Raw genomic sequence first — 16,859 nt, forward strand, 5'->3', positions numbered from 1 at the left:
ACATGGAAGACAGAGGAAATGGACAATTTTTGTTTTGAATTTTACATACACACACACACAAAGGCACACTTTTCTTCCCTTCCTTTCTTTTGCTTAGCTCGCTTTTCCCTCTGGAGTCTTGGAAAAGAGGAGTACATTTTACTTAGGACTGAAATAGTGAACATACTTCATATAATATTTTTTAGATTTTCACATAGAATGTGAAAATTGTATAGGATAAATTGTACAGAATAAATTCTTTACTTTGGGCATAAGGACAAACAGCTGCATTTTGGGATATACCAAAGAAACAGCTCTCTCTAACCTTCCAACAGTTGCCACAGTACACGTTAGCTCTACTGCAGCAATACAGCAAAGGCACAGTAATGGGTATTTTGTGAGCAGGGAGAGGGGATCCTGGTGATCAAGCTAAGTGATTTTATCTGTGTTTATTTTTCCTTTAAAAGGACTTATAGCAAATATGACACAATGTTAACAACTGTTAATTCTCTTTGATGCATGCAAAGGATTTTGCTATATGATTTTTTTGTATTTTCAACTTTCTCTAAAATTTTCAAAAAAAAAGAACCTATTTTTTAAAAAAATTGCTGATCACTGAGGAACTGTGCTTTTCTGCCCTCTATACTCACAAATAGATTTTCTGAATTCTTTATGTGCATCACCAAAGGTGAAAACAGATTTTTTAAAATTACTCAATGAATTTACTACATGTATAGGTGTATAATGATCATCACAATCCAGTTTTATAGTATTTCCATCCCATGCCCCCAGTGCATCCCCCACCCCCCAAACTGTCTCCTTTGGAAACCATAAGTTTTGGTGAAAATAGATTTAAAGGCTCGTTTTTAAATGAAGTTCAGACCTGGGTATCATGAGATTCAATCCTTTTTATAGTTCCAGTTTCTTAGAGCGATCACCAAAACTTCCTAATTCCCTTGAAAATCAAGAACATAACTGAATGAACATCAGCTGAAGGAGATGATTAAAATATCTTCCTTAGAGAAGATTTTGTAGCTCTGAAACCAGGCCTGGCTCTATATGAGTAGCAAGGGCAGAACTTTTGAGTATGCCCTTTCTGTTCCAAATATCCTTAACAAATGGCTCTTGACCCCAATAACCACCATCCAGTATATTTTCTTTAAATTAAGCATTGGCCTCCTTGCATGTTTTTAAACACTGACATATCCTAGGAGAATCCCTTTCTTTGGGAACAGGTGAATTCAGGCCTTCTGATTAAACACAGTGAACCTATTGAAAAGAATGAAAATTTGGGATAGGGATAAAGGAACACAAAAATGCTTGGAACTGGAGACACTGAAAATGGAACTAAAGGAGTCTAAAAATTTAGACATATCATTTGCAACGGGCCCTGCCTGAAAGGAATAAAAAACAATGAAAAAATAAATTTAAACATGAAAACCTCATGTACAAGAAGAGTACTCAGTAATATCGTTATAGAGTTTTATTTACATACAAAACTCAATAATCTCTGTGTCCTACAGCTAGACCCTTTGTGAAACACATAGGCAAAAACCATATAGGGACATGGTATTCAGAGTGGTATTTATGCAGGAGCAAAAGCAGCCAGAACATTTCTTAAGTTAGTTTTCAAAGATGAATATTCATTCTTAAGTGGTTGCCTTTGGAAAACACTCAGCTCCCTACAGGCTCAGGGCTTTCAAAGAGCACTTTGATTTACTGTGAATGTGTGGTCACGTTTAGTCAATTATTTAAGACTGCACATTCAGCACACCTGAACATGTGTACTTCTGTGCATGCAAACTGGTGATCCTACAGCAGGTAAATGTAAAATCACCCCATCTGTTTGTGGTTATTTTCTCGTGGGCCCCATATAACTAGAACCACATGCTTTTCTAACATTCCTGAGTCTAAAGCTGCACATGAAATTTTAAATTTTTTGAAAATCCAACCCCTTCTTTGGAGTATCCATATTAAATATTTTATCCCCTTAAAACACTGATCTTAGCAGGCAGGGAAGTGAGAGCATGGGTAATTAGCTCTTCAGAATCAGAGAGAGAGTCCAGACATTGGAGGCACTTAGCAGAAGGATCCTTAACATTAGTCAAATTATCAGATTTCCTGTGATTTTGGTATGTTTAGTTTTTGTTCAGATGCTTTCATGGTGACTAAGAGGAGAAACGGCAAGAGAGAAGAGCTGAGTGAGATCAGAAAAAATACTGAAAAACGGATGCTTCACATTGTAAGAAAAGGACAGTTCTTTAGATTCCTAGGGGATGATGTGCCTTATATGCTCTCCATGAAGGAAACTAGGGAAGGGAGGAAGCGAGGGGTGTGAATTAAAGGGAATTTGGAGAAAGTAAGGAAGAAAGAGAGGGTGCACAAACAGTGAAATCCTTTCCACTTCTTTTCAATCTTTTCACTAAAAATGATTTCAAATAAGACAATATTTAATTTGCCCTCTTAAAGACTTTTGAGAGCTTCAATAACTCTAAATCTGTAAGATACTGTAAAATTAGAGACATATTAAGATATAAATACGTATTGAGTAGAAGAGGACTAATGTTAATCCATTTTTTTTTAAGATTGATGTTTCTAGAGGCTGAAAACAAAAAATAAAGGGAAAAGATCTTATCTAATATTTTGTTTTAGTACCCAAGATTATGATGCCATAGACTACAGTGAATTTTTGGACCCATCCTCCATCAACTAAAGCCTTGGAATAAGAGGAAAGATAAGAAAGAGCGGTGAGACTATAATATAGAAAAACTTGATCTGATAACTATTAGCTAATCAGTTGAATCCATCTGCAACAAGATCGCTTTAAATATTGCTAAGGTAACTGTTCAATTAATACTGCAAAGGGCTAGATTTTAAGCAGTTATTTTGCACAGTCTTTCACTTTGGCTTATTTTTTATCAATATACCTTGCTGTGTCTATTCCAAGGGCTGTCATGGTCTGGCGGCCACCTCTCTGGACTATTTTGTTTGCTGCAACAAGCACCTCTTCTGTTGATGAATACTTATTGAGGTTGAACTCGTGGGTTACATTTTCTCCATACTGTACAATTCCAACCTGAAATATCAAGCCATTAAGAGTTATCCGTCTAGCAGGATTCTCTGTTTTAATTTTCTTCCATTTAAACATGTAAATCAGATGTAATAATAAATTTTAGTCTTTCAGATGAGTTTGAAACTCTATCAGTACACAAAGAACACAAACGGGAGTGCTGTTAAACCTCTCAAATGACTGGTTTATCTCTTCAACAGTGTTTACTGAACACTCTGGTAAGCTTGAGGGGTTGAACATGAAACATACTGACATGGTCTCTGCCTTCATGGAACTTTTGAACTACAGGGAGAGAGAGAGAGTAAATGCAAGAATCATTTGGAGTTTCCTGGTGGCCTAGCAGTTAAGGACCGGGCATTGTCATTGCTGTAGCACGGGTTAGATCCCTGGCCCGGGAACTTCCACATGCCATGGGCTTGGCCAGAAACCCCTCCAACAAAAAAAACAAACAAACAGAAAAACAAACACAAGAATCATTCAAATACAGGTTTACCTGCAGACTGTGAAAAGGGCTGTACAGAAAAAGGTATTAGCAAGAAAAACCTAGAATCCTAATTGGTTCATGGGAGCTCAGGGAAGGCCTTTCAAGAAGAGATATTTAAGTTAAGATTAAAGATATCTGCTGAGAGGGGAGGCCTGTCCCGGATAGGGGCTGAAAAGGAGGATGGGGTCCACACAAAGGGAATCCATCCTGTGAAGAAGCTGAGATGGGAAAGAGGTAGATGCTCTAAGAACAGAAAAACTCAGTGAGTCTGGACCAGGCCAGGAGAGGAGAGTGAGAAGAGGCTGGACCAATAAGCAGGGGATGTGTCTGGCAAGGACACACTCAGGTTTCAGGCTTTGGGTAGCTTATCGCTAGCATCACTCGCCAAATCAGCCCTTCCCTCTCCTTTCTCGTTCTCTGCCTTCCCTCTCTTACTGCCACGCTCCTTTCAGTCCTTCTCTTCCACAGGTTGGGTCATGCAGGCAGCTAACTACAGAGCCATGGTGAAGTAAAATGATTTAGAAGGTTAAGTGCCCGGATGTGGTTTCCCTTGCCCCACACTCTCCCTCACCCTGTGCCCATTTTCCTGATCCTTTTTCTACACCCTTCGTTGAAGATTGGTGTGAGACCAATAAACTAATCTATATCAAGAATTGTGCCTAAAGTTACTTATTCTTTAACCTTCCTACCCCTAAATTAGGGACATAGATGATTCTGTACCCAAAGGAAGTGTTTGTTTGTTTGTTTGTTTTAGCCGTGGCTGCACATGAAAAGTTCCCAGGCCAGTGACCCAGACCACTGCAGTGACAATGTTAGATCTTTAAACCGCTGCCCCAGAAGAGAATTAGGAAGGTCTTCTTAATGCAGGAACTCTGGACACTTCATTTTGGGGAGTAGGAAAAATAATTTGAGCTGCCTTCTTTCCAAGGCAGTTGTCTAGTTTGCCCATTGGTAAAGTTGTTCACCCAATCCTATTTCCAAGTCTGATCCTGTTTCCAAATGGATAAGCATCTGTCTCATAGTCTCCTCTGTTATCACTGCTGTCAAAAATCTTTAGGCTTAATTATTTGTCTGATTAATAGATACATTTCCATAGCTAGGTCTTTTTGGAAACCAAAAGCATACTCTGGCTCTTGCATAAACAAATAAGAGAACCTCCAATTAAACATTATTATGTCTGATCTACTTTTTGGAGCATACAAACATCATGGAGCAATTATGCTGTCATGCCTGAATAAAAATACTATCCTATATTTTTACTGATCTTTTAAACTTTTCTCCCAATTTATTCAAATTATAGTAACAGAAATTAGCATCACATTTTTTATAAATGAGGAAGCTGAGTTTAAAAAACTCACTTCCCACAGTGAAGGGGTAGAAGGGGTTCTAGTTTCGGATGCGTATCCTTTCTCTCTCTACTTCCTCTCAACAAAAATTTACCTCTCCCAAATTCCCTCATTTTCTTTTTTCTAGTCACAATTTATTTTTTAGGTGTAAACCCACTTGTTCCAGCACATAGAATCATGTTCCCATTCAAGTCTCCTCTTATATTTTTAAAATTTTTATTATTTTTTAAAATTTCACGGTTGCACTCAGGACATATGGAAGTTCCTGGGTCAGGGACTGAATCCGAGCCACAGCTGAGACCTACAACACAGGTGTGGCAATGCTGGATCCTTTAACCCACTGCACCTGGCAGGGGATTGAACTCAAATCTCCACAGTGACCTGAGCTGCTGCAGTCAGATTCTTAACCCACAGTGCCATGGCAGGAATTCCTCTCTTATTTTTAAATTAATTTTCTTCTTCTTTTTTTTTTTAAATGAAGTATAGTTGACTTCCCACCATTGTCTTATCATCTCACCTTAATAGCTTTTGCTAATAGCTGCTGCCATGTCATGGCTACTCAATGAATGCAGGTAGATAACTAGCTGAGATACATTAGAAAATATGATAAAGCAAATAAATAAATAGGTCATATTTTTTAAAAAAAGAAATAGAACATATGAATCCTTCCTTAAAGTTGCTTAGTAGGATATAGGATAAATAAGAAATCACTAGAGAATGTATGCAAGTGAGAGATAAAGGACACCATAAGCTGAATGAACATAAAATCTGCTCAGTTCATGTCCATGTCAGCTTTGCTCTTCTATGAGTATATCTTTCACCTCATACCTGTCACCATCTGTTTCAAGATGATGCACTGATATAATTGGAAAAGGATAATTATTAAAATCTCTCATGACTGCTATTCAGGTTATTTACTTGACATAATTAAATGTTATACACAGTTATCCATTACTCTCTGAGTAGATTTAAAATTATTTTCTCAATGACCTTAGCAGCTTTTAATCAGTCATCCAGGGAGACACTGAATAATTATTAAGGGAAGCCATGTAGGGTTTAACATTATCTTTGTGTATATAAATGCTCAGTAAATAAAAGCAAAATGATTTTGTTACTTAGACAATCATTATGCCTAATTTATGGTACCAAGGTGAATAAATACTGCTGTGGCAGTTAATTGCTCATCTATTCAGGACATCTTACAAAGTTGGTTTTAGTTTTGTTTCCCTTTATATTTGATTAAGCAGGAGACTAAAGAAATTTGAAAACTGTCACTCCTGACATTATTCTTGGACATTTTACTACTTGGATGAATCCACTGAACACCCCAGTCTCTCATTCTTTGACATCCTCAGCTTCAGGAATCATTTCCTCTAGTTCACCTATGTCATCTGCTCCCAAGTTCATAGCCTTGACCTTGTCATCTGGAAAAATTGCAGCACCTCAATTTCAGTGTCAAGTGTTCTTTTCTCTGACCATTAACTTTGGCTCATTTACATAGTATATCTAATTCATCAATTCCTTGATGACATTAAGAATTCCAATTAATTCATAGATCTTGTTCTTTTTTTTTTGTACCCAGCCTAGATTCCATGATCCATCATCATAATCATTTACTTGCAAACACTTAACTCCTTTAACCTTTTTCCCCTCCATTAACTAAACTTAGATAACTTCCAATCGTGGTTAAGGCCAAATATCTCCTTCTCTGTGATTCTCTGATACTCAATGTTGTTAGAAATCACCTAACCTGTAGATTGGTCTCACTTTAAAGTTTTAATCATAAATCTCACTTGCAATTGCACATAGCACTGCCTAACAACCCTCCTACTTTTTATTAAGGACTGTACTGCTCTCATGTACTGAGTTCAATCAAATTCTAGTGATAAAACGCTAACTCCTCAGAAAAAAGACAGCATCTCATTTAAATATGGGGAGGAGTTCACAGGAAGAGATGGACGTCATACCAACTAAATGAGGCAGCTTTGTGAAGAAACATTTTATATTGCCAACGCACTTTCCATATCTTATGGAAGAACATATTATGATTGGATTATCTGGAAAAATTATCTTCACCCTAAGAACAGCAGAAAATATAACACCCTGGTAAGTCAGAGATGAATCTCTTTCTTCCTTCCCTTCCTCCCTTCTTTTTTTTCTCTCTCTTCCTTCCTTTCTTTCTTCCTTCTTCTTTCTTTCTTTCTACCTACCTACCTACCTCCCCATCATCTATCTCCCTGCCTACTTAACATATATCTCACTTCTTTAAGGGTATTCTTTGTAAACATTAGGATATAAGAGAACTTATAGCTGCATGTTCCCTCACCCTTTCTGTACACTTTGTTTTTTTTTTTTTTGCGTTTTTTTCCTTTGGTTTTTAGGGCTGTATCCACGGCACATTGATGTTTCCAGCCTAGCGGTCAAATCAGAGCTGCAATTGCCAGCCTACACCACAGCCACAGCAACACAGGATCCTAACTGTGTATGCAGGCTGCACACAGCTCACAGCAATGCCAGGTCCTTAACCCACTGAGCAGAGCCAGGGATCAAATATGCATCCTCATGGATTCTAGTTGCGTTTGTAACCTGCTGAGCCACAATGGGAACTCTTTCTAATGGCCCCACCTGAGACTTTCCTCAGAAGACTGTCCTTGGGCTGATAGAGCTGCTTCACCCCAAAGGTTCAAGGAGTCAGACTGCCTGAGAGTTTTCTTCTTCCTCACCCCTTGCCCTGCTCCACATGCAGGTAATGGAGGACCAGTCCCCTGGCTTTTGGAGTTCCCTATCAGATCAGGTTGAGACCCTGACTTCACTTGATGTCACACGCTTGCTTGTCCTCTGTGGCTGCCCTGATTTGCTCCCAATCCCTCCCTGTTTCTTTTGGAAGCACTCCCTTAGTAGATGGCTACCACTTGACTCCTCCTCTCAGAGTTTGCTTCTGGGGAACTGGATCTAAGGCAGCTATAGTCTATGTTTCTGTATCCCTTTAGCTGAGGCCAGACAGCATTTCCTTGAGCCTGGACCATGGCTATCACTGGTCTTTCTACTGCTGATCTCTCTTTTTATATTTTCACCTTACCTATCAAGAGTAGATTAACTGTCTTTAAATTATGCTTTTATCATGTCTTCCTTGTTCAAAAATCTCCAATAACTCCTCATTGCCTACATCCATGACTTCAAAATGTACTTTTTTTTTTGTCTTTTTGCCATTTCTTGGGCCGCTCCTGCAGCATATGGAGGTTCCCAGGCTAGGGGTGGAATTGGAGCTATAGCTGCCAGCCTACGCCAGAGCCACAGCAAGGCAGGATCCAAGCCGCATCTGCTACCTACACTACAGCTCACGGCAACACTGGATCCTTAACCCACTGAGCAAGGCCAGGGATCAAACCTGCAACCTCATGGTTCCTAGTCGGATTCGTTAACCACTGCGCTACGACAGGAACTCCCAAAATGTCTTTCAAAGAGAATTTTTAATTCTAATTAAAATAGAAAATAGACAAAACTTCAAGCTGTTTCTTGAACTATTAAGCCTATAGGCTAACATTCAGCTTTTTTCTCCCTGACTCTCAGTCAACAATCTGGTCCTACTTTCTCTATTCATCCTCATCTTCACGATTCCCCAGGATGCATTTTCTTTCTCCTCCTGCTTCCCACCATGTATTCATCACTTTTTATCTTGTTATTTAATTATCATACTTACTTACTTACTGCCTAGACCAAATGCCCCTCCTTATCCCTCCAGCTAAGCTAAATTATACCTCTTTGGTAAGATTGAGTTCAAGTTTCACTTTCTCTGAAAAACTTCCCCCACCTAGTTACCAATGCAGCCCATCTTGATCTTTCCCTTGTCCAAACTCGGAAGTAAACTTGACTGGGCAACTTCTGGGAGCACTGCGTATTTCTCAGCTCTTGTACATGTGCTTTATCTCCCAGCTATGTTATGAGTTCGAAAAGGGCAAGCTGGGCTAAAGAGCATGGACTACGTCATAGCTTTTGGTATTCTGTTATCCTCTACCACTGCTTTGCTTTGCTCTAAATTGACCCACAAACATTCTTACTGGATGACTGTAACATTTCACATAGGAAAGTAGGAAACTGAGATAGGAGGGAAATAATGATAAGCAGAAAAACAGAGTTACAAAGAAGTGTGGGAAATTAGAAGAGTGGGCAGTGGGAACTCCATTCTTAGGAAAATGATATTTAGTGTAGGTCCCTGGCTGACCCTGGAGTTCTTATTTCCTTCATAAACAGAGAGAATAAGGCCTGCTGTGTCTTCCCCCAAAAGGGTGCCAATTATTAATTTTCATCACAGGAAAGTGGTCAAATCACATAAGTTGACACAGAAATGTTGTATATAAATGTTCTCAATATCATTATTCATAACAGCCAAAAAGCAAAAACAAAAACAAACAAAAAAAAGCCAAATACCTATCAAATGATGAATGAACAAAATGTGATATGTTAAAAAAAAAGATACATATTGCTTTGCTGAGTACTGGTGAGACTCAGTTTAATAGAAAGAGTTTCAGTCCCAGTTTAGTTGATAAACTAAGGCTGGTGAAACAGATTTGTACTAGCATAATGTGTATATATGCATATATAACAGAGTCCAAAATGTATGATAATTAAATAACAAGATAAAAAGTGATGAATGCAGGAAGAGAGAGGGTCACAAGCACATTTATTGTCTCATACTGACTGGCCTCATGGAGGAAGGAGGACCCAGCTTCCTGGGCGAGCTCCCCAGGTAAAGAACAGAGAGGAGATTATAAAAGTAGAATGAGAGAAGGAAGAGTAATCTTGAGCCAGGAAATTCTGGCAAGGATGATCATTAAAGACATTCAAATCATTCCAGAAATTCAGAAAAAGACAATAACCATCATACTTGACTTGAAATGGCCAGTTGCACTGGAATTGTACAAAAACTCAGAGGGTGGAGTTAAGTAGAGAGCTGGGGATGAGGAGTTTTTTTGTTTTTTGCATTCTGTGAAAATTCCTGGATGGAAAGATTCCAGGCATTTTCACAGAATGCAAAAAACAAAACAAACAAACAAACCCAAAACAAACAAACAAACAAACAAAAAGAGCAGATATGGCGGCTAAGAGAAGCAACTGGGAGAATGGAAAGAGTAGGTTATGGCACCAGTAAAAGAATCGATGAAGATAGTAACAATATACTCATAAAGGGGGGGATAAGTCACATGTAGAAGGAATAGTCACTTTTCAGAGACAACTGTAAAGGACACATTTACCTCCTGGGGAGATGCAGTATGAACTTGATTCAGCAGTTATAATTACAATCTAAGGCCAAAGAGAACTGAGAGCTGATTCATGCTATAGCATAAACCAGGAGCACAACAGGCTGAAGATTCTGGTACATGAACAAGAGGTATGTAACACTTAGAACCTTCCACTTAAACATAAAGGTCACACTCCTGTTTTAGCCTAGCCCCAAACTAATTTTCCTTTTCTCTTTTTCCAGGGAATACTAACTTTATAGGTTACTAGGTATGAGTTTTAAAAATGAGTCCATGATCAAATAATCTTGGGAAACAATGATTATTACAAAGTTAAAGGTGTATCTTTACAGTAGCACCCTCTGTTTTTCTGTCTCCCTCTGCTATTTGCATTAAGTAAAAAATGCCACAAATTTCAAATGGTAAAAAGAGCAAAGCTTTCTCTTACTTCTGTTCCCAGTTTCTCTACTCTGACTCATAAGCCAATTCTTTTGAAAGTGCTCCTGGAGTCTTTAACATGAAAACATGCATTGTGAATCATGAATTGGATGATCTAATATATTTTATTCTTCCTTAAGGAACATATTCAACATCTCAAACATCATAGCTTGGAAAACATTGCTGTGTTTTAATGCTGAGTTACCTACTTGTTAAGATCAATTAATTGCTTCTGCTTCACTCTTGTTAAATTTATGGCACAATATCATGCTTTGCGGTTATTCAAATATAAGACTTCATGTCTAAGTTGGAAGTTTTTTGGGATTAGGGACAAAGTGTATATAATTTTATTCATATGCTGACATCTGGCATAATACTTTTTCAATAAGATACTTTATAAATATCTGCTGAATTAACAACGGACATCACAGAAATACAAAGGATCATAAGAGACTACCACACGCAACTATACACCAGTAAAATGGAAAACCTAGAAGAATGGACAAATTCTTAGAAAAGTACAATCTTCCAAGACTAAATCAAGATGAAATAGAAAAGGTGAACAGACAAATCACAAGTACTGAAGTTGAAACTGTGATTAAAAAACTTCCAACAAACAAAAGCCCAGGACCAGATGGCTTCACAGGCAAATTCTATCAAACATTTAGAGAAGAGCTAACACCTCTCATTCTGAAACTATTCCAAAAGATCGCAGAGGAAGGGACACTCCTAGACTCATTCTTTGAGGCCACCATCACCTTAAAACCAGACAAAGATACCACAAAAAAAGAAAATTAGAGGCCAATTTCACTGATGAACATAGATGCAAAAATCCTCAACAAAATACTAGCCAACTGCATCCAACAATACATTAAAAGGATTGTACATCATCATCAAGTGGGATTTATCCCAGGGATGCAAGGATTCTTCAATATCTGCAAATAAATCAGTGTGATATACCACATTAACAAACTGAAGAATAAAAACCATATGATCCTCTTAATAGGCACAGAAAAAGCCTTTGACAAATTCCAACACCCATTTCTGATAAAAACCCTTCAGAAAGTGGGCATAGAGGGAACCTACCTCAACATGATAAAGGCCATATATGACAAACCCACAGCGAACATCATTCTCAATGGTGAAAAGCTGAAAGAATTCCCACTGAGATCAGGAACGAGACAAGGATGTCTGCTCTCGCCACTACTCTTCACCATAGTTTTGGAAGTCCTAGCCACAGCAATCAGAGAAGAAAAAGAAATAAAAGGAATCCAAATTGGAAAGGAAGAAGTAAAAGTATCACTATTTGCAGATGACGTGATACTATACCTAGAGAACTCTCAAGACTCCCCCAGAAAACTGTTAGACCTCATCCATGAATTTGGCAAAGTTGCAGGATACAAAATTAATACACAGAAATTGACTGCATTTCTATACACTAACAATGAAAGAGCAGAAAGAGAAATTAGGGAAGCAATCCCGTTTACCATTACGTCAAAAAGAATAAAATACTTAGGAATAAACCTACCTAAAGAGACAAAAGACCTGTACTCTGAAAACTATAAGACACTGATGAAAAAAATAAAAGATGACACAAACAGATGGAAGGACATACATGCCCTTGGATTGGAAGAGTCAATATTACCAATGACTATACTACCCAAGGCAATCTACAGATTCAATGCAATCCCTATCAAATTACCAAGGACATTTTTCACAGAACTAGAACAAAATATCTTACAGTTTGTTTGGAAGCACAAAGAACACAGAATAGCCAGAGACATCCTGAAAAAGAAAAAATGGAGCTGGAGGAATCAGGCTCCCTGACTTCAGACTATGTTACAAAGCTACAGTCATCAAGACTGTATGGCCCTGGCACAAAGACAGAAATATAGATCGGTGGAATAGGATAGAAAGCCCAGAATTAAACCCATGCACCTACAGTCAACTAATCTATGACAAAGGAGGCAAGACTATACAATGGAGAAAAAACAGCTTGTTCAATAAGTGGTGCTGGGAACCCTGGACAGCCACATGGAAAAGAATGAAATTAGAACACTTCCTAATGCCAGAACAAAAATAAAACTCCAAATGGATTAAAGACCTAAATATAAGACCAGACACTATAAAACTCTTCAAGGAAAACATAGGCCAAACACTCTCCAACATAAGCCACCTATGGTAATGACAATAAAAACAAAAATAAACAAATGGGACTTAATTAAACTTAAAAGTTTCTGCACAGCAAAGGAAACCCTAAACAAAATGGAAAGACAACCCACAGAATGGGAGAAAATACTTACAAATGAATCGACCGACAAGGGATTCATCTCCAAAATTTATAAACACCTTCTGCAGCTCCATACCAAAAAAACAAACAACCCATCCAAAAATGGGCAGAAGCTCTAAACGGACAGTTCTCCAAAGAAGACACACAGATGGCCAAAAAACACATGAAAAGATGTTCAACATCACTCATTATTAGAGAAATGCAAATCAAAACCACTATGAGGTACCACCTTACACCAGCCAGAATGGCCATCATCAAAAAGTCTACAAACACTAAGTGCTGGAGAGGGTGTGGAGAAAAGGGAACCCTATCACACTGTTGGTGGGATTGTAAACTGGTGCAACCACTGTGGAAAACAGTATGGAAATTGCTCAAAAAACTAAACATAGAACTACCATTTGATCTAGCAATCCCATACCTGGGTATCTATCCAGAGAAAACCATGACTCAAAAAGACATGTACTCCAATGTTCACTGCAGCACTGTATACAATAGCCAAGCCATGGAAACAACCTAAATGCCCATCAACAGAGGAGTGGATCAAGAAGATGTGGTACATATACACAATGGGATATTACTCAGCCATTAAAAGGAAAGAAATACTGGCATTTGCAGCAACATGGATGGACCTAGAAATTATCATGCTAAGTGAAGTCAGCCAGACAATGAGACCACAACATCATATGCTATCACTTATATGTGGAATCTGACAAAAAGGACAAAATGAACTTCTCTGTAGAACAGATACTGACTCACAGACTTTGAAAAACTTATGTTTTCCAAAGGAGACAGGTGAGGGGTGGGGGATGCGCTGGAAGTGTGGAATGGAAATGCTATAAAATTGGGTTGTGATAATCATTGTACAACTATAAATGTAATAAATTCATTTAGTAATAATAAAAAAATAAAGGAGTGAAGATAAATAAAATAAATATATATATATCTGCTAAATTAAAATAAATTAGCTTGACCAATAATATACTTTATAAATGTCTGCTGAATTAATTACTTAAATGCCTTCCTTTTAAGGGTAGAGAAGGGAGGAAAATGAATTTGAGGAATATAGAAGGAATGATGCTGTTAGAAACCACAAAAATCACTAATTTTTTTTTCTTTTAAAACTTAAAGTCACAACAGAATGACAAGGGAATTTAAGAAAGACAATTGTTTAAAATAGCTATTAAGGGAGATCCCTGGTGGCCTAGAAGGTTAAGGACCTGGCATTGTCACTGCTATGGCTCAAGTCACTCACTGCTGTGACGCACGTTCGATCCTTGGCCTGGGAACATCTGCATGCCATGGGCATGGCCAAAAAACAGAAAATTTTAAAAAAAAGCTATTAAGTATTTTGAGTCAAAGAGTTATGGAGGAATGGAATTATTTCCTCATTTAGATTTATAGGATTACCTTGTATTGCTAGTCAGAGTTATAACACCACACTTAATTTTAATGCTCAGCATGAGCTAAGTTTCTGGACTTTCATTCAATGATTAACATTCTCAAATCCACAGCTTCTTAAGGGGAGTAATGACAGGGAAGTACTGTAAAGCTTTTTGTGTTCCTATAAGATACAAAAATGCTTAGCCTGACAAGAGCTCAGGATTTTATTCCTTTTACCGAACTAAGGTCTAAAAGTCCTGCCCTACAACACGTTTCTACTGTAATTAAGTGCAAGTGCAAATGTGGTGGTAATATAGGCTGCAATCCAAGTTAGCTGTCAACACAATTCTGAGGCTATGTTGGCTGAAAACTGGCTTAACTTTTGTTGCTGTGGAGAAGGACATGAAGAGGACTGGTTCACAGGTAGATGAACTGAGTCCTCCGAAACATAAATAAACTTGGTAGATGATAGATGTAGGTCCTAGGAAAAGGATGTCTTTAGTTGGTCTCTTGCTTGATGGAAGATGCGTCAATGCAACTGACTCATGCTTAAAGATGCAAGGCTAGGAGATATTACAGTTTTGTGGAGAAGGAGAAAGACTATGGGAAAAACTGGGACCAGAGGTGAGTGGGGAGAGAGATGTGCTGAACACCTGTAAAGAGAAGCCTGAAACACAATGTAAAGGGGCATCTGGGGGGGTCCCCCACAAGAAAGTCCCTTCTAGCTCAATGACTTCATGAGGCAGAGGGAGAGGTGGCCGTCACTACAATAATGATTTTTAATACAAGGAGAATTAAAAATTCCAGAAATTATATTTTTCCAACATAAATGTCGTGCCTCGTATCTACTAGGTAACACACGAAACTTGGAACTATATTCCATAAATAAGAGGATGGAGGCACAACGCTGTCACTGTGGAATTCACAGACTACCAAGAGAGATGGACACAGGAAACAAAAAGCAATGCTACTCAGTGATGAGGGTAGTGGGTGAAGGGTGTGCAAATGCTGAAGGATTTTTCTTGGGAAGGATGGATGGAAAAACCATAGAAAATGATGGCAATGAGTTCCCATTGTATCTCAGTGGGTTAAGAATGCGACTAGTATCCATGAGGATGCAGGTTCAATCCTTGCTTAGTAGGTTAAAGGATCTGGTATTGCCATGAGTGAGCTGTAGTGTAGGTCACAGATGTGACTTGGATTCTATATTTTTTGACTGTGGCATAGGCTGGCAGCTGCTGCTTTGCTTCAACCCCTAGCCTGAGAACTTCCATATAACATGGGTGCGGTCCAAAAAAAAAAAAAAAGAAAAAGAAAGAAAAGAGGAAAAAAAACATGATGGAGAAAGCGACTTTTGAGCTGAGTCTGAGAAACTGACCTAGCACGTGAGGCCTGGGGTGGAGAAGGGCTTTCTAAGCAGAGAATCACGTGAGCACAGAATGTGCTTAGGGAAGGCCAGGGCAGGAGTGGCTGCAGGGCCAGAAGAGAGGGAGGCAGAAGGCAGGAGGCAGTGGAATGGCAGGCACTAGGTCACAAATGCCTTGTAGTCCACTGGAGAGATTGGTGATTATTCAGCAGGCAAGGATAGGAGAATTTCATCCAGGGAAATGCCATGATCTGAACTTTACATGCAAAAAATAACTCAGATGAGTGATGGATGGAGGTAGAGGACAATGGGGACCAGGAGGCTAGTGAGCCAGAAGATTCACCCCATTCACCTCACCAGTTTCAGAAACTATAGCCTAACTCACAAGGATAGAGCTGTAGAGCTCAGACAGGCTTCTTCTCAGACCTCCAATGAATCAGCACTCAAATTTAAGCCTCCTTGAGAAGTAGCCATAAAATGTGTACTAAAAAGAAAGATAAATAATATTCCTAAAATTTAATTAATTTCTCTCTTTCATTTTGCCTGGTTTAATGTTATGCCACACTCTTGATGGGAACAATCCAGACATTGTTCCATTAGTATATTTCACTTTTATATCAAGCCTCACAACTTACTGGTTTTATTTAGGGTAATGCACTTGTATTTGGCATATTTATATCATTCTCATTTATTATTAAAAGCCATGTTATGTTTAGGTATTGAGGATCAATAAGACCTCCATAATGTTTATGCCATCATATCTTTTATGGCAATCTCAGAATGTTTCAGGTTTGTTTTTATAGGTTGTTTTTTAAAAGGAAATTTTATAGCTTTTACTCTGCCTTGGGTAAAAATTGGTTTGTAAAAGTTCCTTGACTATGTTTGCAAAAGTCTTAATGGGACCACACAGAAACATGGGAGAAATTTTGAGTAACTCTTTAGGGTTGATGTTTTCGTCAGCTTGCATTGTATTTTCCTATGTATACTAATTGTCATATGGAAAGCTTAATACAAGTTTTAAAATTCATTTTCCTTCCTTCCTCCCTCCCTTCCTTCCTTTTTTTGGTGGAGGTGATAGTTACTTCCAGAAATGTTTAATATCTTTGAGACTGCCTTCCAATACTTGCAATTACTAAATCACAAGTCTATGCCTGCAGAGAGCAGGACATTATATTCGATCTTGACCTCTTGTATTACATGAGTAACTGTAATTAATATAACAAACAAGCATGCATGAGGTATAACCAAGATGTAAGTGATCTTTTGACC

General features: G+C 38.2%; 1 protein-coding gene across 1 annotated transcript in view; it reads right to left on the bottom strand.

Annotated features, from left to right (window-relative positions):
- The window catches only part of ITGA1 (integrin subunit alpha 1), a 179,671-nt gene that overhangs the window by 77,776 nt on the left and 85,036 nt on the right, over nucleotides 1-16,859 (bottom strand). The window contains exon 7 of the mRNA XM_047763121.1: nucleotides 2,907-3,055. Coding sequence (XP_047619077.1) covers nucleotides 2,907-3,055 — 149 coding nt within the window. The remainder of the gene's footprint in view (nucleotides 1-2,906; nucleotides 3,056-16,859) is intronic.

This window comes from Phacochoerus africanus, chromosome 1, assembly GCF_016906955.1.
Source record: "Phacochoerus africanus isolate WHEZ1 chromosome 1, ROS_Pafr_v1, whole genome shotgun sequence".
In the NCBI taxonomy this organism is placed as follows: Eukaryota; Metazoa; Chordata; class Mammalia; order Artiodactyla; family Suidae; genus Phacochoerus; species Phacochoerus africanus.